The 19,728-nt window shown below is 42.9% G+C and overlaps 2 protein-coding genes across 4 annotated transcripts; both read right to left on the bottom strand.

Annotated features, from left to right (window-relative positions):
- Window positions 1-1,868: 1,868 nt before the first annotated feature.
- rpl31 (ribosomal protein L31) lies at window positions 1,869-4,886 on the bottom strand. The gene is made up of 5 exons (XM_085398857.1): window positions 4,833-4,886; window positions 4,278-4,381; window positions 2,900-3,025; window positions 2,022-2,134; window positions 1,869-1,937 (listed from the first exon to the last, which is right to left on the bottom strand). Exons 2-5 carry the CDS (start codon window positions 4,379-4,381, stop codon window positions 1,906-1,908), a joined length of 375 nt encoding a protein of 124 aa, XP_085254983.1. The 5' UTR covers window positions 4,833-4,886; the 3' UTR covers window positions 1,869-1,905.
- A 2,147-nt stretch (window positions 4,887-7,033) lies between these two features.
- On the bottom strand, window positions 7,034-17,598 carry zc3h13 (zinc finger CCCH-type containing 13). 3 transcript variants are annotated; one of them, XM_085397939.1, is made up of 20 exons: window positions 17,449-17,598; window positions 16,612-16,788; window positions 16,350-16,453; window positions 16,135-16,249; window positions 15,894-16,005; window positions 15,586-15,752; window positions 15,290-15,438; window positions 15,011-15,211; window positions 14,710-14,877; window positions 14,235-14,578; window positions 13,644-14,102; window positions 13,015-13,263; window positions 12,450-12,933; window positions 12,069-12,265; window positions 10,543-11,760; window positions 9,773-10,426; window positions 9,537-9,680; window positions 9,109-9,309; window positions 8,287-8,450; window positions 7,034-8,175 (listed from the first exon to the last, which is right to left on the bottom strand). In XM_085397939.1, exons 2-20 carry the CDS (start codon window positions 16,777-16,779, stop codon window positions 7,972-7,974), a joined length of 5,502 nt encoding a protein of 1,833 aa, XP_085254065.1. In that variant the 5' UTR covers window positions 16,780-16,788; window positions 17,449-17,598; the 3' UTR covers window positions 7,034-7,971. The 3 variants fall into 3 exon arrangements, with proteins under 3 accessions (XP_085254065.1, XP_085254064.1, XP_085254066.1); XM_085397938.1 differs by having other exon boundaries at window positions 17,420-17,577; XM_085397940.1 differs by having other exon boundaries at window positions 14,710-14,871; window positions 17,420-17,577.
- Window positions 17,599-19,728: the final 2,130 nt, after the last annotated feature.

The following is a 19,728-nucleotide window of genomic DNA, read 5'->3' as shown; positions in this document are numbered from 1 at the left end:
GGTGTAAGCATCACAGCAGATTCCTTTGTGTCAAAGTAACTGAGGATAAAATACAGAAAAACATGAAGGCGGTTTTCCTGGTCTGGGTTTTTATAGCAGATGACCTTAAAAATATTGTGCAGTCAAAAACGAAGTGAAGCAGAGTAAAGTTACAGAGGTTTATTAAAGACACAGCTAAGCATTTTGCAATTTTGCATAATTTTAAAAAGTTTACATTTGTTCAGTATTGAACAGCAGAAATGAGGCTTTCTTGTTGGAAGTAATAAGTAGGGGTGGGTTTTGATTATCATTTAGAGAGAGGGAGAGCTCTACATGAAGTGTGATTTTTATCGTGGTGGAAGCAAAACAGCAAAAGTAAGAGGAAATTCGTGATAATGTTTATGTGAAGCGTAGTTTGGATCGTCTTTGGCTGCTGGTTCAGTCAATATTTTTGCAGAGAGATAAAACCTGCAGCTTCAGAGAATCTAGCGCAAAAAGGGCGTAAACACAAAGCGCCCGCCGACGCTTCGAAATCAGTGAGCCCCGACGGTCATTCTTAGGCGGCATGACCGTGTCCGCATATGTGCCGTCGGGTGAGAAAGGCCGCGGATTCTCACCGATTCGGATGCGTCGGGTCCGCGTTTTGTGCACTCATTTACGGTTTTAGCTGTTTGGTGGTTGTAGAAATTCTGGCGTTTTGGGCAAAATAAATTTATATTTAAAAATCGATTCAGGATTTTAATGAATCGTTATTACGTTATCCAAGCCAGAATCAGTTTTAATCGATAATCAAAACCCACCCCTAGTGATTACATCAGAGGCAAAGCTCAGACTGAGCAGTTTGGAGACAAAGAGAGACAAGACTGAGATTGTTCCATATATCCACGATCCCTTCTGTGCGCCTGTCCAAACAAAGGATGTTGAATGTGGAGCTGCCACGCAGGTGGAAAAGAGAAAGTGCACAGAGGTTCAGGGATGTAATGAAGGACATGAAGATAAGGTGAGATGGAGGCAGATAATCTGCTGTTGTGAAGTCCAAAGGGAGCTGTCAAAAGAACCGTCCTCAAGAGACGACTTGGTTTACTTTGTTGATATCTCTACATTCGAATTAAATCAAATATATTCCACTCCATCAAGCAGGTGGACTCCATTGTTCAGAGAAATTGAACACCTAATTCATTTTCCATTAAATATCATAACAATATTCTTAATAAACACCACCCAGCATAAATCCAGCCGTTTTTTCCCCCTATAAACTATCAGCACTGTATTGTCATAGTGGTAGTGTTCAATGACCAATCAGGAGCTTTACTATCTAAAAAACCAAATAATAGTAAAGTAATTTTGCTTTACTTGAAAACAGAGGGCATCAAATCCCAAAGACAGTTCTTACTTATACTTAATCTCCTAAGACCCAAACTATTTCATGGCATGCATTTTTAATTTCTCTTTGATTTGGGGGCATATTGGGACACTGATGAGTGTAAAAAACAAAGAATTGACAGATTTTTTTTTTTACCGATTTTTGTTTGTGACAAAAATGAGATGCACATATATATATATATATATATATATATATATATATATATAATGTCCTTGCAAGTGGATATCGAGCCCTCGTAGAGCAAAATTTAGTATTCTGGTCTAGACAACCCAAAATGTGACGTCCACCTATGTGGACACCAGGTCCTAGGAGGTTAAAAACATCTAATTATAAATAGTTATATTAACAGGGTAAAGATTCATTTAATTTTTGCAAACTTTGACTGTTTTGCTAGCCTAAAATTATCATCGTTAATCCATAACAAATCTCAAATCAAACCTTCAGTTATGAGCAAAAAAAAAAAAAAAAAGACAAAAGAAAGAAATGCAAGAGGAAACACTAGATGTCCTTTTATTTCCATTTATTCGACTTGGAGACAACTTTTAGTTTTCATCAACATTGACTGTCTGCAGACCTGTGGGGAAAAGAGAGGACACGATTAAGAAAATGTCATCATTACTTCCACGGGTACCTGAGAGTGAGTGAGAAACATGCTTACCTTTGCATGTGGTGACAGGAACGTATGTGACCAGGGTGTACAGTTTGTTGGGGGAATCCTCGTCCTCGTTACGCTTCCTGGACAGCCGTACGCGTATCCTGTACGGGACGTTCCTGTGACACACGCACGCACACATAAGAACACCAGGAAGCTAAATGATTAGCTGGGACATTACTAACTGCTACAGTCACAGGATGTTGCCACTCTTATTTCATGCAGTTTTAATTCCTGTGTAATCTTAAGCAATGCATCGAGATATTAAATGACAGCAAACCACAACAGTGAAAAACACCTCCCCTCTCTTCTTCTGTTCATATGCTGAGAAACAGACTAGAAAACCTTCAGATATCCTACTTTCAGCACAGACAGAAATATGGTAAATTCGATTTTTCCCACATAGACGTAAGTGAATCACAAATAGCTGAAAGCAATGGAGCCATCAACAAGTTCCCCGACAATCTTGTATTTCTAAGCACAACTTTTGCTCTATGTCCAATAAATCTCAGTTGTGTGCACCCAGAAGGCTGACCAACACCTCCACTAGTTCAACTAACCAGTAAAAAAAAAAAAAAATGACTGAAAAATGGCAACAGCACACCTGAGCATAGAATTTTAATTGAATGTTTCTTACAGCTTTCTTTGTTTTTTTTTGTACAAACCTAACTTGTTAAAGCACACGCTGACATATAGCAGTTCCTAAAGTCACTGTGGTGACAGGAGCTTACTGACAGCCAGTACTGCACACTTTAACCCTTCATATAAATACGCAGGAAAGTAAAAAATGACTTTAAGGTAAGAATAAACACGGACACAGTGCAAACCACCCATAAAAGCAAATAGGGTGAAGCTGCTGAAATCTGAAGAGGGCACCAGCTCACCTCACACCCTTACTCCACACTGCCTTGTTGAGACGAGTGTCAATGCGGACATCAGGAGTTCCCATTTCCTTCACTGCGAACTTGCGGATCTCCTTGATGGCGCGGGGAGCACGCTTCTTGAAGCTCCTGCAAATGAAAAAGGGACAACTTTAATATGAATACAACAGAAAAGAGCCTGATTAGTATTTCTCAGCATGCCAACACTGGGTGAACAGCAGCACTGAGCGACAGATAACAGTCACTGACAAATTAAATGTATGTGACTTATTCCTATTAGACCTATTCTAGGTAAAATAATTTAAAAATGACCCAGGCTGTCCAAGTGTTAGTGTGATTATTATTATTTTTTAAATGATTTTCATCAAACAAATCAGACACTTTAATTTGGAATTTGAAGATCCGTCCGTTCCCCTGATGTTATCTTCTGTAGAGCACAAAATACTCAAATTCACCCAATCCTCATGTCCCCTTTTTCTTTGTGGCTGAAGGATCTGTCATTTCTCAGACAAGATTAACAGGTAAAGGGTATTTTGGTTTGTGGAAGTTTTTTTTTCAAAAATGAAATTCTTTCATTGATCATTTTCTCCCTTTCACTGTAGATTAGCACTCAGAAGCACTGTCTATTCACTGAACTACCTTTGTCTCTAGCTTTTATGTCATTTTGTTTTTTAATAGAGAGGCATTATTCGTTTTTATGTGCGCTGCTTTATTGTGTGCTCAGGAAAACAAGGGGACCCAATATAATTTGAATTTCTAACGTTGATCCTTCTGTCTTCTCTTATATAACACATTTCATGAATTACTAAAATGCTCAGATTTATGTAAAATAAGTTAAAGGACTGATTGCTTTTAGTGCATCCAAACAAAATGTGCTCATGTGCACAGCCGTCTCACACAACAAAGCCACACTGCAGTTGCTTTAATATATTTTAATCTAATCTTCAATCGGTATTTAAACTGTTGTTAATAACTTACTGAGCTTTCTAACATTATATCATTAACAATAAAAGTCATTTTGAGCCAGGAACAATATTCCTGTCACAAGATAGAAGCAGATCAGCTTTTTGGCAAAGTGATTTTTAGGTATCCGTTGTTGATCTGGGTAAAAACTCTCATTGAGATTAAAAGTGTCTTTTTCAACAGATGTGACCAAGAGGACTGCAGAAACTGCAACAAATACAACATAACAGATCTATAAAGTTGTTTTCAGTGGCCCAAAAGGCCTGGCTTCATAAAAGAGTAAGGTAATTTCTTTATTTATTGTATGACCCCCTTCTTTAATGCAGCTTTATACAGCCTACCACCATAAGCAAATATTTTAAACATACAAACAGATATATCGGAAATCGTTTTTTGGCATAACACCAGCAGTACTTACACTCCATGGATGCGCTTGTGGACATTGATGGTGTACTCTCTGGTCACCACCTCGTTGATGGCTGAACGCCCCTTCTTTTTCTCTCCTTTCTTTGTTGGGGCCATCTAGAAAGAAGGGGGGAAGAGACACGCATACTTAAGTTTGAGTCCGCTTTCAACACAACTTAAGCTCGACACCCGAAGAAAAGCCTGACGCTAGCATACAGCTCGCGCTAGCGTTACTTACTCAAGCCAACATGTAGCTTAAATAAGAAAATTAATGACATAAACGTTACAAGAATAACTGTAGTGCTGGTATTATGTTTGAGCTCTGAGTGACAAACACTCCAGCAGTGTGTGGAGAACATGGACAGCCATGCAGCTAGAAACCGCTCCAGTGCTTCTCCTTCGTCGCTTTAAAGTGTCTTTACAAACATTCAGCAACATCAAAATGGTCACATAACAGCAGATACAGTACTAATAAACATTATTACACGATGGATGAACGTTTCTGTGGCTTTAATAGCATAGGATGGTGCTGGATTGTAGAATTATAGTTTCTGAAAAAATTACTCACCTCGGCTCTTAGCTGAGGCGGAAGTCGGAAGGACTGAGCTAAGGTGGAGGGTTGTGGGTAAAGGAAGCCGGTCCGTTTCGAATGAGGCCCGTTAACAACAAACGTAGAGCTAATGGTTCCTAGCATGAAAAATCCGTATAACTTTAAAGAAGTAGCTTTTATGGAAATTGTTGGCTGTAACATTTGTCTTCTGTCGAGTAATGACTAACAGTTCTTATTAAAGATATCTACGATTCGCATCATATTAGCAAAAGTATTAATCATTGATATGAATAGCTCCTTACTTATCACTGGAAACTCCACTGTAAGAGTCCTGTAACTTTGTCAGCTATTATTACAATACGTTTCTATTAGAACGTTTCTACATTTCAATCGGTCGTGTTTTGAGTGCATTTCAAGAAAATTTTAATACATGTTATGTTTTTCAATACATTTGAAAGCAAACGCACAACACGGTGTTCTTATAATATTCTAACTGTTCCTTACCACATTAACTCTTAATACTTTTTCTGTCATCACTTTTGCCGGTAAATTATTATTTCACTCTCAACCTATTTGCACTACTGTTCACATATGTATTAGCTACCATATAGTATTCCCGAGGTGGCTCAGGAAGTAGAGCCGGTGACCGGTCATTGCCCAATCAGAAGGTTGGTGGATTGATCCCTGGCTGCTCCAGTCTGCATGCTTAAGTGCCCTTGGGCATTGAATTACGGGTTCTTCAAAATTGAAGTGTGAATTTAACACTGAAAGCACAGGTGTAGAAAATATGTACGTGGATAACTATGACACACTGTGTTAAGTCCTTTCAGTGTTTAGTAGAAACGTGCAAGTATCAGTCGCTTTACCATTAATATTTGTTTGTAATCATACTCCCAACTGTTTCTTTCTGTATATATTCCTTGTATGTTGATAATTGTTTTAAGTGTATACCTTTTATATAATTTTTGATGTTTGTGACTCTACACCCAGTTGCTGTTTTCATTGCACCAAGCAGAGTGGCATCAGAATTTTCCTCTGTATGAACAAAGATTTTATGGCTTATCTTAGAACTCCACGTTGAAAAAGCTAAAATGTAATTTTAGCATCTAGAATCCAGTTTTTATTAGTCAAAGTTCGATTGTTATTAATAATTACTATCAGCAATTGAACTGCTGTAGATACCTACAACTCTTCTAACATTTCAGGCATCCTAATTGAAACTTTAGTTAACATCCAAATTCTACTGATATGTCTACTTCTAAGAATCTCAGATATACTAGAAAGGTAAAATTAATTATTAAAATCACAGATGGTGACAAATATGTTTAAATAACTTTTAAAAAATGTATATCTTTGTTTTCAGTATACATATTTTATCAAACATGGTGTTATTTTGCACATGTAAAGAAATGTGAAATTAAACAAATTTTTCCACATAATTAAATTAGTCATAAGACTTCCTCTGTAGACACATATGGAGACAAACTCATAAACCTATCACCCATGAAGTGGTGATAATTATATGCTAAACTCCAGAACTTACCTCAAAAATTTGTTTGCTTGAAGATTTCATCACGTTTGTCCTTATTTGTGAAAATGTCAATATTTATTTTACAGTAAAAAAAAAAAAATTACAGCATTGAACCAGATATCATTACTCGAATATTAGAGACAAGGACAAAAAAAAGTTTGTAAAAATGTTTTCTGTAAAACCAGAGTCATGGTCAAACTGAAAAATAATGGGAAACTGAGTTCGATGTCTCTGTGTCGATAAAATTACTGATACTACTTTTCGGCCACTCCTGTTAGTTCTCGAAACCGACCCACATCGTGAACCACACATTATGTAGCAGATGGTGAATTGTTTCCTCAGTGGGACAGGATTTCATGAGGTAGTCCTTTCCTTAGTAAGTGGTCCCAATTCTGGAAAATTTTTATTTATTTTCGGTATTGTGTTATTGCCAATTTCGTTTTGGCAGAAATTTTCAGAAGTCAAAATGTGAAAACTGGGTGTAGGACAGGCGCTGACCCCGAATGGGTGGAGAAGAGGAATGAGATTTCCTGTCATGGAGCTGGATTGGGTGGTGGATCACGTTGAATCCAGAGCTTTAGGACAAAAGTACTTTGCCCCTTCCTAATCTTTTCAGTCCTTTAAAATTATCCCAGCACACGCATAAGGCAAATCTTGCGCTTTTTGTTAAGCAACTGTCTCCTGATACAACCACATTGTAAAGGTGCACCTTATCCATCTGTGCAAGACTACCGTGACCTTGTTTAGCCGCCTCCATGACAGATTGAAAGTTCAGATTAATGGCTTGTTTTCAGTCATTATTTCCTAAGCAGTACACTGTCTTTTCCTACTGGGAGCGCTTTGGCTCCATCATGGATGATGTGGGCTCGTGAGAAGAGGAATTCCACTCGTTCATGTTCGTGACCTGGTGATCTGCACTCCCTTCAGTTCCTGTAAGAAAGACACTGCCAAACCATTTAAAAGAAACACAAAAAATAAAGCGTGTTTCCACAAACTAAAAGCTTTAACTAATTACATTCAGTGAAGGAATAGCTTGGCAGTGCTTTTTAGTGAGAAATGTTCTTTCAAGTTCCTGCAGGATGTTTCACTGTTGTGAGTCAATAAAATCTGCAGCCAATGCTATAGACTCGGATTCATGTATTATGGTGTAAACAAACAAACAAAAAAACCAGAACAATATTAAGTGTCCCATTATGTCATGGCTGAACAGTCGTTTCATACAAACCAAAAGACCAGTTACAAAAAAAAAAAAAAAAAAAAATCAACATCTAACCATTTTAATGCACAGTTGTACTAACCAATGCACAACATAGGAAACAAATCCTTGTCAGGCAGGTGAAACTGATCGTTAAAAATCTGCTCTAAAACACTGTAAATCCACAAAAACATGAAGTCATTTTAGGCGTTTTAGATTTCTCATACATGGATAGTTGCACCCCTCCATAGGCTAGTTATCAGTCTATGGAACACATCATGAAAAACAAATAACTGAAAGAGTCATAACATTGCCTTTTTCCCTCTCGTGACTAAAAAGGCTACGTATGTAACGAAATGAGACAGCGAGAAACAGAGTTAGGAGTGAGGAAGTAAAGGCCTAGAAGCATTCACCTCTGATGTGTTTTACTCTCAGGACACACAGACCTCAGGCTGTGCTGTGCTGAGCTTACTACTACTACCAGCTTCAGTAATTTCAGCTGCTGGTGCCGACCCACTGTCCGACCTTTCCGGGGCCGATGCCTGGCCAGCCATGGTCCTTCTGAAGAGACGCATGCTCATCTGCAGGAGTTCATTGTCCACCACAGGTGTGGTGGGGTCATGCTTGGATAGACCCTGAGAAAAAAATAGTTAAGAGCTAAGAGTTAAAAGATTTAAGCACATTCATTTAGGATTAATAAACAATTTGTTGATCTCAATTTAGGTCTGTAACTGGAGAGCACATACCTTTTCGTTTTTCAACAGTTGCCGGCGGATGGCAAAGTCCCTGCGAGCACACAGGGCCTTACAGCACGGCCCCAGATTCCTCAATAAACCTGCCCTCTCCACCCGCCTGTTCAGAGCTGCCATATTCAAGGCTCCCAGGTCATGCTCAAAGAGCTTGTCAGCATCTACCAAGATGACGACAACAGAGGTTTAATTTGATGGATCAACAGGAATTTTTAAAAAAGAAGCGTTCAGCTTTATTTCTTCTGGAAGAGGTTGTGAAACTTTGTAAAAGGAGCCTGATCCACGTCAAGAAGTCAGACAAGCTCTGCTGTTAGCCAGCATGAGTGAAACTGTCTTTGAAGTGGATGTAACTCTGTTACAGTTAGTGAATAAACTCTCATACAATGTGAAAATGTAACCAAACTGTGAGGTGTGAATTTTAGGCCACTCGAACCTAACATTAGCTGCCACAGCTGTCCAGAGACGGAGAGGGTCCCATGTCTAATCTGCTGACAATAACTGCAACAATATCTGGAACACATATGCACATTTAATCACGTTGTCATGTGTTGGATCCCGGCTTCAGTTCGGGAGATGACGCTTGAGGAGAGGAGGAAGGGAATGGCAGTTTATTAAGTTGCCGGTGGCATGCCACTTCATATTTTCAGTCTAGAGGTACAGACATGAATTTAAACATCCCCTCCACAGTATCCAAAAGCCTACGACTTTTCTTCTCTGGCCAACCTCCAACCACATACGCATTCTGCAGAAAATTGTTTTTTCCTTTAATGAGATTTGACTGTTGACTCAATACATCCAGTTTTTATGTCCCTAACTCACCTTTGGGATCGTCCAGCTCAGACTTGCACACTTCTTTGACTTGTTCCAGGAGTTCTGGGCCAGCAAGTCTCTTGGATATGCCTGCCCTAAGAAGCACCGCCCCTGGGGTGAAGCGGAGCAAGGCTGCCCCCGCTGCCCGCGGTTCCTGTTTCTGCTTGGGCATCAGGCTGGACCAGTCCACATCTATCACATCCAGAGGACCTGTCGGCACACGACAAAGGCAGAGGCTTCATTTGTTAAAGATCACCAGAGAAAATTCCACTGAATACTTTGCATTTTCTCAATTGTTATTAATTGTAGAGTTGATGAACTTCAGGCCTGTCAGAATTCAAGACAATCAAATAAAAATAAAGAAATAAAGAGGGGAGAGAAACTGACGACACACTTTCATGTGTGTATATATTATCCACAGAATGTCTTTATTGTACCTGTGATTTTCTCTTCTTCTTGTTGATCTTCTTTTTTCTGGCTGTCAGCCAGAATTTCATCCAGCTCATCATCGCTGATCGGTTCGTACTCCTCGCCAACAGATGCCATAGACTGGACATCGTCTTCCTTCCCATCATCGTCTCCTAAAACCACCACACACAGTTTTCTTAAAATCCTTTTAGGAAAAACAAGAAATGGAAAAGACAAACATTTATGCACGTTTTTATCTTCTTACCATCGATGCTGTCTGCCTTCTCCACCTCCCGTTGATCTCCAGTTAGATGGGGACTGTTGCTTGGTTTCTCGGGCTCTGGAGGACTGAAAGCTTCTCTGGGCAGCAGAGGCTCGTAATCCATCCTGTCTTGTCTCATCATGTCTCCTCGCAAGTCTCCTCTGATGTCCCCTCGTACTGGAGCCCTGGGGTCCCCGTGGGGCGTGATATCCATCATCATCAACCTTTCCCTCTCTCGGTCAACACCTCGGTCACCTCGACTGTCTCTCTCCCGTTCTCTCTCCCTTTCCCGTTCATGCTGCTGGATGAGTCCTTCGGGGAGTAAGCGTTCCCTGTCCCGGATGTCCCGCTCCCTAAGGAGAGGTTCGCGACCAGGACGCATCAGCAGGGGCTCCCGCCCCCGGCTTGGCCATTCAGGCTCCCATTCTCTTGATGGTGGTTGTTGTAGTTGCTGTTGAAGAAGCAGAGGCTGCTGCTGTTGCTGCTGAGGTCGGAGGTCCTTGCGTTCTCTCTCCCTCTCTCTTTCCCTCTCCCGTTCAAACGGCTCCCTTTCCCTTTCTCGACTGTCGTAGGAGCCGGCACGGGACCTGGACCTGGCCTGCCTCTCAGAATCAGGAGAGCTGCGTCGGGAGCTGTGGCTGCGAGAATCCTGCCGGTCTAAATTAAAAAATAAATCAATAAATAAATAAACATAGGTCAAATTCAGAGTGATCCTGGTAGTACAGGATGTGTGCAATTCTGTGTCACGTTCAGGATTCAGGTGAGGCTTTTACCTGATGAGGTGCTACGGCTGGGCTCTCCTCTCCTCAGCTGATCAATCCGGGACTTCCTCTCAGAGCACGGAGGGTCATTCGCCGCCGGCCTCTCGCGGTCTCGCTCCCTCTCCCGTTCTCTTTCCCGGTCCCGAGAGTTGGTGCCTTGAAGTATGCCCCGGCGCGATCGTGGGCCCTGGGGATCTTCTCTGTGGGCTGACTCGTTAGAGGGTGAACGCAGGCGTCGAGACGATGTCCGACTCTGGTTGCTCCCCATGCTGCTGCTGCGCGTCTGCTCTGGTGGGGGTTTGCGGAGCAGCGGTTGGGACATCAGAGGCTGCGGAGGCAAAGTCTGCAGCAGCATTGGAGGATCCTGGGAGAGCAGAGGTGCAATGGGTGGTGGATTACCCCGGCCCATCCTGGGGCCTCCACCTCTCCTGAGAGGTTCAGCAGGAGCCCTATCAGCAGAAACCAAAGGAGCAAGTGTTTCCAGCGAGCCTCCCCGGTCTGTCACCTCCTCATCTGACCAGTCACTGAAATTGTCCATTTTGGAGAGAGGAGAGCGCTCTGTATTCCCTCCAGCGCCTCGCTGATCAGGTCTCATTGAGGGTGGCGGTGTCCGAGGACCCCTCTTCCTCTTACTGTGTGGCAGGTAGGTTGAAGTTTCCTCCTCGGATGCTTCAGACTCTGCCCCTCGCGATCGCTTCCTCTTTCGCTCTAGAGCTTTCTTCTTTGCCCCTTTCCTGGGAGAATGTAAGGGTGGAGGCACGTCTGCAGAAGCCCCAGATGGGGGCTCGGGGTTGAATCGGTCCCCTGCAGCAGCCAGGGCGCTGCCAGCGACAGTCTCTTCGTCTTTGCGACCCTTCTTCAAGCCCTTCCTCTGTGACTTTGTCTTCTTTTTCCCCTCCTCATGCAACTGGGAACCACTGGTCTCTCTGTCTTCAGTGGCAGCGGCAAGGGGTAGATGCGGAGGTGGTGTAGGATCTCTGCCTCTGGTACGCAAGTCAGAAGGCGCGTCTGAGAGGTGCTCTCCACGCCTGTCGGCCCCTCTGCTTCGTTCCCCACGAGGCTCCAGGTCCTCATGGCGACCGCGTGCTTCCCTTTTGTCCCCGACTACCCTGCGGTCCTCATCCTTCCAGTGAGTGGGCTTGTCATCGGATGCGGCAGTTCTCGGCGGCGATCGTAACAGCGGCTCCTGGGGCCGTACCACCTGGCTCAGCAGACGATGCTTGTCCCCATCTGTGTGTCACATAAACACGTTCAGCACTTTTAAAGCATTGGAGTCAAGTACAGAAATTTTTCCTTGGAGGTATCGGCTGAAAATGCAGTGAAAGGAAAATCTAACCTAAAGGAGCCCTTTGACATGAAAGCTCTTTCATTTTCTTTTCACTTGACAGCCAATGACTCCAAAGCACCAGCACATTTTACAAAGAGAAATGAAACTTAAAAGTGTTTACACAGAGCACACACGTTTACAGAAGGATGTGTATAAAAGTGCAACCCCCCATTAAAATATAAGTGTGCCCTTTCAAAAAGAATTTCCCTACTGTCAGATGGAGGCAGACACACTGGGCTGGGGAGGAGGGGCTGAGGGTGGAGCTTGGCCTGCCCTCGGCCAATCAGGCGCTCACTTTTATCTTCGGCACTATTGTAGTCGTCGCTGTCTGCTGGACTGAGGTCCAGTGTCGTTCGCTTAGGAGAGGATCGGGGACTCTGGCTGCTATCCATCCTGGGCCTCTTACGACTAGAAGGAGAGGACATTATAATAAGCGCAGATCAGTATTTGGAGATTAGCACGATAACGGCTACATAAAACTAAATCCGAACATTCAGGAAACTTTACTTTGTAAATAATTGCTGGATTATGTGCGGATGACTATTTAATGTAGAAAGTCGCACAAATACACGGATTAAAAACTGACACATGCCTCAACTTGCGATCGTCCCGGCTGTCTCGAACCGGCCGTTCATCCCTGGCGTCGTCTCTCCTCTCCCGCCTCTCCTCCCTTCCCCTCTCTCGGGCCTCCCATTCCCGCAGTCTCTCCCGCTCGCGCTGTTCTCTCTCCCGTTCCCTCTCTTTCCTCTCCCTCTCTCTCTCCCGCTCCTCGCGCTCCCTTTCCCTCTCTCGCTCTCGCTCCCTCTCCCTTTCTCGCTCTCGTTCTCTCTCCCTGGCTCGCTCCCGCTCCCTCTCCGCCTCCCTCTCCTTCTCCCGCTCCTTTTCCCTCTCTCTCTCCCGCTCTCTCTCCTTCTCTTTCTCTCTCTCCCGCTCCCTCTCTCGCTCCCTCTCCCGTTCGCGAGTCCTGTCGTCTCTCCTGTCTTCAGCTCTCTCAGTCCTGCGCTCGTCCCTCCTCTCGTCCCTCTCAGACTCCTCCAGCCTCCCCTGGTGTCTGCTTGGAGAAGCTGCCCTTTGGTCTGTTAAACAGAGAAACCAGCCATGAATAACTACACACTCACTTTAACGAAGGAAATCATGTGCGGGCTTCTAATCTTCACCTCTTTCGCGGTTGTCTCTGCGATCCCGCTCTCCATGTCCTCCTCTCCTGTCATACGAGGGGTCTCTGGTCTGCTCCCCTCTTCTCTCACACTCGTAGCGATCTCGGTCTGGCACCCTGTCAGAGCTTCTTTCATTGGCACTGCGATCTGTGCTCCTCTCCACACTCCGTTCACGAACGGCACTGCTCCGCGATTCCCAGTTGTCATGGCTGCTTTCCAGTTGGGAACCCCGAGAGTTTCTGTTGGAGCCTAACAGAAGGAAAAATGAGAAAATGGGTTGACATATATTTCAAGACAGTCACCCAAAAAGACTAAGAGGGAAAACAATTACCATCAAATTTGGGATACAGTGAAGATTTTAGCTAGCATTTCTGCTTTTCCTTTGCGTAAAAAAGATTTCTGCAGATCCTTCCAATCTTTTATTGATCATGGGACGCAGAAATCTCCAGTCATCTTTTCACTCTCAATTATTTTGTTAATTTCCCTCATTAGATATGAGATGTTCCAGCAGCTTATTATCAAAATGTCTCGTCTTTTGTTGCCGCACACACACTCTCAAAACTCACAGCAGTATTTCAAATTCATTCTTTAAAAAGACTGAAATAATCACTTTGCTTTTATTTACTTGCCTTTCTCAGGTATGTCATTAGCGCGTCCTCTACCTCGTCCATTCCTATCAGCTCTGTCCATCCTGCTCTCAGTCCTTGCTTCTCCTCTGCCTCCATCGTCACGTCCATGCCCTCTCCCGTAGCTCCTGTCATCCTGAGTCAGGTCCTCCTTCCTGTGTGCATCAATCCTCTCCCTCTCTCTGTCTCTTTCCTTTTCTCGCTCCCTCTCCTTTTCCCGGTCCTTCTCTCGCTCCCGTTCGCGGTCTCGACTGGAGCAGGTCTCCACCCTGCTCTCTCTCAAGTCCTTCACATCCCTGCTATCACGAGAATCTCGAGTTGGTTCCCTTCCTCGGTCACGAGCGTCCCGTCGGTCACGAGCATCTCGGGCGTCCCGGTCGTCACGGGCATCCCGGGAGATCTGTTCAGAGTCATAGTCCCGGTCGTCACGGATGCTGTCCTTCTCTCGTTTGCTGTGACTATCTGTGTGGAGAAAAGACAAATAGCTTAATAGCAGATAAATGTACATTTTTTTAATTGACAGCCTATATTTTAAAGCAAGGCTCCAGCCAACAGACTGATAAAGAGAAATCCAGTAATGGAAGATGACGATACCATCTCTGCGCTCATGTCTGCGGTCCTGGATGGGAGGACTCCTCTCTCTGTCGCCACGACTCCTCTCGCGGCCCCTGGAGTGGCGCCGGCTGGGGCTCAACCTGTCAGATCGCCGATGGGGTGACGAGGTGTCATGAGAAGCAGGAGGCGAACGAGAGCGCCGGGAGCTCTGAGGTGAGGAGGCGGAGGCCTGAGCGGTGGCGCTTCTGTGGTAGATGGGGGAAGAAGAACGACGGCGTCGAGGAGAGGGAGAGTGCCGCTGGGCAGAGGAACCGGAGTGGGACGAAGGCGAGCGGTGACGGGGAGGAGTGGGGCTGCGTTGGTGGCGTGGAGGAGAAGGAGACCTGCAGTGACAAAAGGTTATTTCCTCTTGGCTGTCATGATCAAATATTTACCCAACTGTGAAGAAAGAAGTACAGGTGAGTGATCCTGCAATGTTTACAGCCCTGGGAAAAAAAGGTTTCTGTGTGCTCACCTGTGAGGAGGGGATGCCAAGATAGAAGCCTTATGGGAGGAAGCTTTAGGAGAGGTAGATTTCTTCCTGGCTGAGGGCGACGCACCCCTGGAGGGAGATGACACGCTACCAGAACGCTCCTCTGATGTCACAGACCTCTTGGCCTTGTGGGAACTGTCAGATCTGTCCCTTCAAACAAAAAGGTGACATTATAAAGAGCGAGCACTGGAAGTTGAAAAGGATAACTCAGGATAACTGTGAATATGACTCAACGGATTAAAAACATACACACGCTGCAGGATGCACTAAATCCCCACTTTACCTGCGTTTTTCCTTCTTCTCTTTGTGTTTTTCTGCATCTCGTCCACGATCTTTACCCTCCTTCTGCTTCTCGTCAGACTTCTCCTTATTTTTGTGCTTGCCTTTGTGTTTTTTCCCAACCACGGGCAGGTCCAGAGGGACCGGTGGAGGGGGACTGGGGGTACGGGGCCCTTTCTTCTTGCTGTGGCTTCCTTTCGAAGACCTGGTCAAAGAATGACGGAAAATATTTATCAGAACCTCATCAAATCTGTAGGTCTCATATTTTGTTTTTCTTCCCTACCTGGTAGTTTCTAAAACAGGTGAGGATATTGATGCCTTCTTTTCTTTCTTCCCCGAGCCCAGCCCTTTGTTTCCCCGTTTATGTTTTGGCGAGCCACTGGACTTTCTGGATGAGGGTGAATCTTTGGAGCTTAACTGCTCAGGGGAAGCCTGAAGGACGAATGTGACAGATCGAGCTAAAATTCAGATGACAACCACCCTTGCAGACAGCTACTTCAACGGAGGAAGTGAGCTGTGCTAATACTTTTGAAATCCAGAGGTCACGTATTGAAATAATCAAAGCATCTCATCGCTTACCTTTGGCAAGGCTGTGGTTCTGGCTTTCGTCGGAGTTTCGTCTTTCTTGATGACAATTTCTTCTCTCTTCTCCAAGTTTTCCTGCTCTAATTTCATTAGTTCACGCTGAATCTTTTGACGCTTCATCTCTAGGGATAGCTCATAGTCGTAATCACCGATATCAGAGTCTGAAAATTAATGGGAAAAAACCCAAACCAAAACAGTAAAATTGGAATGGAGAAGAGCGTTTCAATCCACAACATCAAAATGGTATTTACAAATAAATGTGTCAATTTCCCTTTAAACGTCATCAAAACAAAACACCGAACCTTCACGATTGGTTTCCCACTCTGTGGGTTCTTCTTCACTGCCTGGGGTACGCTCCTTTGTTATCTTTATATCCTCCTTCTCTCTGTGTCGGCCTCTGGAGGACTCTCTCTGCTACAGTAGCACACACAAACAAACCGTTTTGCACAATGTACTAAACTTTCCAAAGCGATTTCAAATCTAAACTAGATTCTTCATTCAGAAATGCGTTATTATCAAAGACCAAAAGAGCAGAGGACTCACTCTTACTGTGGGGGACGAGGGCTCATCTAGGTCTCGTTTCAGGTTTTCTGCTTCAACATCCTGTCTTTTATTTTTCATCCTCTCCCGCAGATCACCTGTGGGCCTCTCGGTTGACCTGTTTCATTAACGCAGAGATTAGAAAAACACATGCACAAAGGTCGATTTGATTTTAAAAGCAACACTCAATACAAATTCAATAACCGCAGCCATCTTACCGGCTAAAGCTAAATCCTTTGCCTCGTGGCTGAGTTCCATGTGTGTAGCGACAAGTGTTGCCGTAACTGCAATTCCCAGTCTTCAGCCAATTTCTACAGTGACTCTAAAAAAAAAAGAAAAACAACAACAAAAAAACAAAATACAGATGAGCCAGGCCAAAGAAGAAACAGCGCACTGTGCCATATTCATTCAAAGACACAGAGACTTGGAAATTTCCCCCTGGAGGGGGAAAACCCTCTCTGACCTCTGGGTTATACATACATCAGCAGCATTACTCCCAGTGCTGGGTCCAAGCCTTTCAAACACACTTGGCCTGCGGGACGGAGCAGCGGGGTTGGTGCTGCTGCTGGTTGTGGTGCTGCTGCTGCTGCTGCTGTCAGATATGGTTTTTGAATTTTCCACTGTTACCTTCCGCCTGATCTTGGACATTCTGCAGGACTGCAAATATGACAAACAACGCTCAGTGAACTCTCTTTAATCATCTGCATGTTTACAACTTGGCACTTTAGAAAAAAATGACTTAAAAAGAAAACAAAACAAAAAAACAAAGCAAGTCTGGCAGGAAACTTTCTTTGCAGTGCGATTCCCTCAAACTCCCTGAATTTATTCATTCCCTACAACCGATCTTAAACTGCAACCGAAAACCCATTTCTCACTGTTACTGTTGCAACCGTTTGATAATCACATGGCCTTCCCGGATGCTTTAGTACTCCTGTGCATAATGGAGCATCCAAAACATAAACACATGCAAATATCTGCCGTCAGTGCAGCTGCTCTGCGCTAACTTATAGCGAGCAACAACGCATGCTACCTTTAAGTAAGCTGAAGTTCCCCGTTAACTACAAGAACTGAGTTCTGTTTACCATCTTTAACTAACCAGGATGCTTCTGAAATTCAAAAAGCGTCGTAGATTAACAGTAATTATTCTGCATATCTCATACTAGAATAAAACAAGCGAATGCAGGCTAATGCTAAAGTTAACTGTGTCATGTTTTATCTCAGCGCGGGGCCTATCTTAGCCTGCTCCAGTAGCCTGCATGCTAATCTGTAAATGAAAACACGGTCTCACCCAAGATATTTTTTCGGTGTCACACCTACTTTAATCAGGCTGGCGGATTTAGCACTTGTAAAAAAAATTACAAGGCTTATTCTTTAAAAGCAAAGGCAGAAACTGCCCTGGGTGCCTTCATATTGGCGGAGAGTGCGCGTCATTGGTCCTTCTTCTTTTGTGGTTTGTGAATGAGGAACTCAACCTCCGCGGCGATGCATTTACCGCCACCGCCTGTTCATGTGTACAGCTTTTATATAGACAACTGGAGACCAATAAGCCTCCTAAATAATGATTATAAAACATTAGCTCTATTGCTAGCTAGAAGAATTAAATATATTTTGGACGATATTGTAGACGAGACACAGTCTGGTTTTATGACAAACAGGCACATCTCCAATAATATTAGACTCTTCTTGGATATTCTGGACTACTCAGCATTAATATCTGATGACTCATTTATCCTTCTCCTGGACTTCTATAAAGCCTTTGACTCAATTGAGCATGAATTTATATTTCTTACACTTCAGAAATTTGGTTTTGGTGATATCTTCTGCAGAGCTATCAAAACTCTGTATTCCAATGCTAATAGTTCTATTAGAATGAAAAATGGCACCACTTTTCGTTTTAGTCTTAATCAAAGTGTACGCCAAGGTTGCCCGATTAGCCCTTATCTTTTTTTACTTTGCACCCAAATTCTTGCCTCTCATATTTCGAATAGCCCTGTGAAGGGTATAAACATAGCAGACAGAGAGATTGTCATCAGTCAATTGGCAGATGATACCACAATTTTTCTTAAAAATGCCAGCCAAGTGCCAATTGCTTTACGTGTAATAGAGGATTTCTCAAAAGGGTCTGGATTGGTCCTAAACTTAAATAAATGTCAGTTATTACCTGTCAAAGAGTGTAATGTTCAGAGTATTTGTAATATAACAGTTAAAAATGAAGCAACATATTTAGGTCTGATTATCTGCAAAGATCCAAAAGACAGAATTTTACTAAATTTTCCCCCAATTATTAAAAAATCTCAAACCAAATTAAATCAATGGTTGCAGAGAGATTTAAGTTTAAGAGGAAGGGTATTGCTCTCAAAAGCAGAAGGTCTGTCTCGACTGACTTATGCAGCAATTTCTCTGCATGTGGACGGCAAAACTTGTAAGGATATTGACCGAATGCTCTTCAACTTCCTTTGGAAAAACCGGACACATTACATCAGAAAAAGTGTATTGATGAATGACTATGAACACGGTGGTCTCAATGTTTTGGATTTTACTACTCTAAACAATACATTTAAGATTAATTGGGCTAAACATTTTCTTAAAAATCCGGTATCCATTTGGAATTTTATTCCTCACTACATTTTCTCTAAGTTTGGTGGTCTAAGTTTTATCTTAGGTTGTGATTATAATATAGATAAGCTTCCAGAAAAGCTCTCGATGTTTCACAAACAAGTTCTACTAGCTTGGTCCCTTATATATAAACACAACTTTACACCCCACACGTATTCAATTTGGAATAATAGGAACATAGTGTATAAAAATAAATCATTATTTTTTTCTAGGTGGGTTGAGAAACAGATTGTTTTAGTGAATCAGCTGTTTAATCCTAATGGGCAGCTTATGTCCTATTCAGAATTCTTAAACACCTATAAATTTCCAGCCACACCCAAAGAATATGCCATATTATTTGATGCAATACCTACGGGTATTATAATGCTTTTTAAAGGTATTCAACCTTGCATATCATCTGTTTCTCTCCCCAACCCTTTAGATTCACACATAGGAAGAATCTGTCTAACAAACCACAGTAAAAGTAATAAGAATATCCGTGCTTTATTCCAGACAGAATCTCTAACTATCCCACATGTGGTCTCTTATTGGAATTTCTTTGTCAGTGACATTAACTGGAAAAGAGTATGGACAATTCCTAACAAGTATCTGGTAACGAATAAAGTGAAGGAAGTCTCATTTAAAATACTGCATAAATTTTATCCTGCTAATCATTACATGACGAAGTTCAAAAGGGACATAAATGTGAACTGTGGATTTTGTGGAAGCCATCCTGAGACTGTGCAACACCTCTTCTGGATCTGTTCATACGCTAGAACATTTTGGAAAGACTTCAGTAGATTCATTGCTGGACATCTCTATAAAGACTTTACTGTGAAATGGGAAAATGTTGTATTTTGTTTCTTTCGAAGGCAAAAAAAAAGAAGATGTTTACTTTATAATAAACTTGTTAGTTATCTTAGCTAAATTTTATTTTCACAAATGCAAATACAGTAACAAAAAACCTAATTTTAAACATTACTATAATGATGTTTTATGTTA

Source organism: Rhamphochromis longiceps, linkage group LG23 (assembly GCF_057381845.1).
Source record: "Rhamphochromis longiceps isolate RC_006_pf linkage group LG23, R_longiceps_female_GT1.1, whole genome shotgun sequence".
NCBI classification, from domain to species: domain Eukaryota; kingdom Metazoa; phylum Chordata; class Actinopteri; order Cichliformes; family Cichlidae; genus Rhamphochromis; species Rhamphochromis longiceps.
Note: the sequence above shows the minus strand (reverse complement) of the source record. Positions and strands in the feature narration are given on the sequence as shown.

Coding starts and splice junctions, on each gene's coding strand:
- rpl31 (XM_085398857.1), bottom strand. CDS start 4,381: ATGGCCCCAACAAAGAAAGGAGAGAAAAAGAAGGGGCGTTCAGCCATC. Junction 2,135..2,899: donor GTGTGGAGTAAGGGTGTGAG/GTGAGCTGGTGC, acceptor CGTGTGTCACAG/GAACGTCCCGTACAGGATAC. Junction 1,938..2,021: donor TCCTGTCACCACATGCAAAG/GTAAGCATGTTT, acceptor TTTTCCCCACAG/GTCTGCAGACAGTCAATGTT.
- zc3h13 (XM_085397939.1), bottom strand. CDS start 16,779: ATGTCCAAGATCAGGCGGAAGGTAACAGTGGAAAATTCAAAAACCATA. Junction 13,264..13,643: donor TAATGACATACCTGAGAAAG/GCAAGTAAATAA, acceptor TCCTTCTGTTAG/GCTCCAACAGAAACTCTCGG. Junction 10,427..10,542: donor CAGCCGTAGCACCTCATCAG/GTAAAAGCCTCA, acceptor TTTTTAATTTAG/ACCGGCAGGATTCTCGCAGC.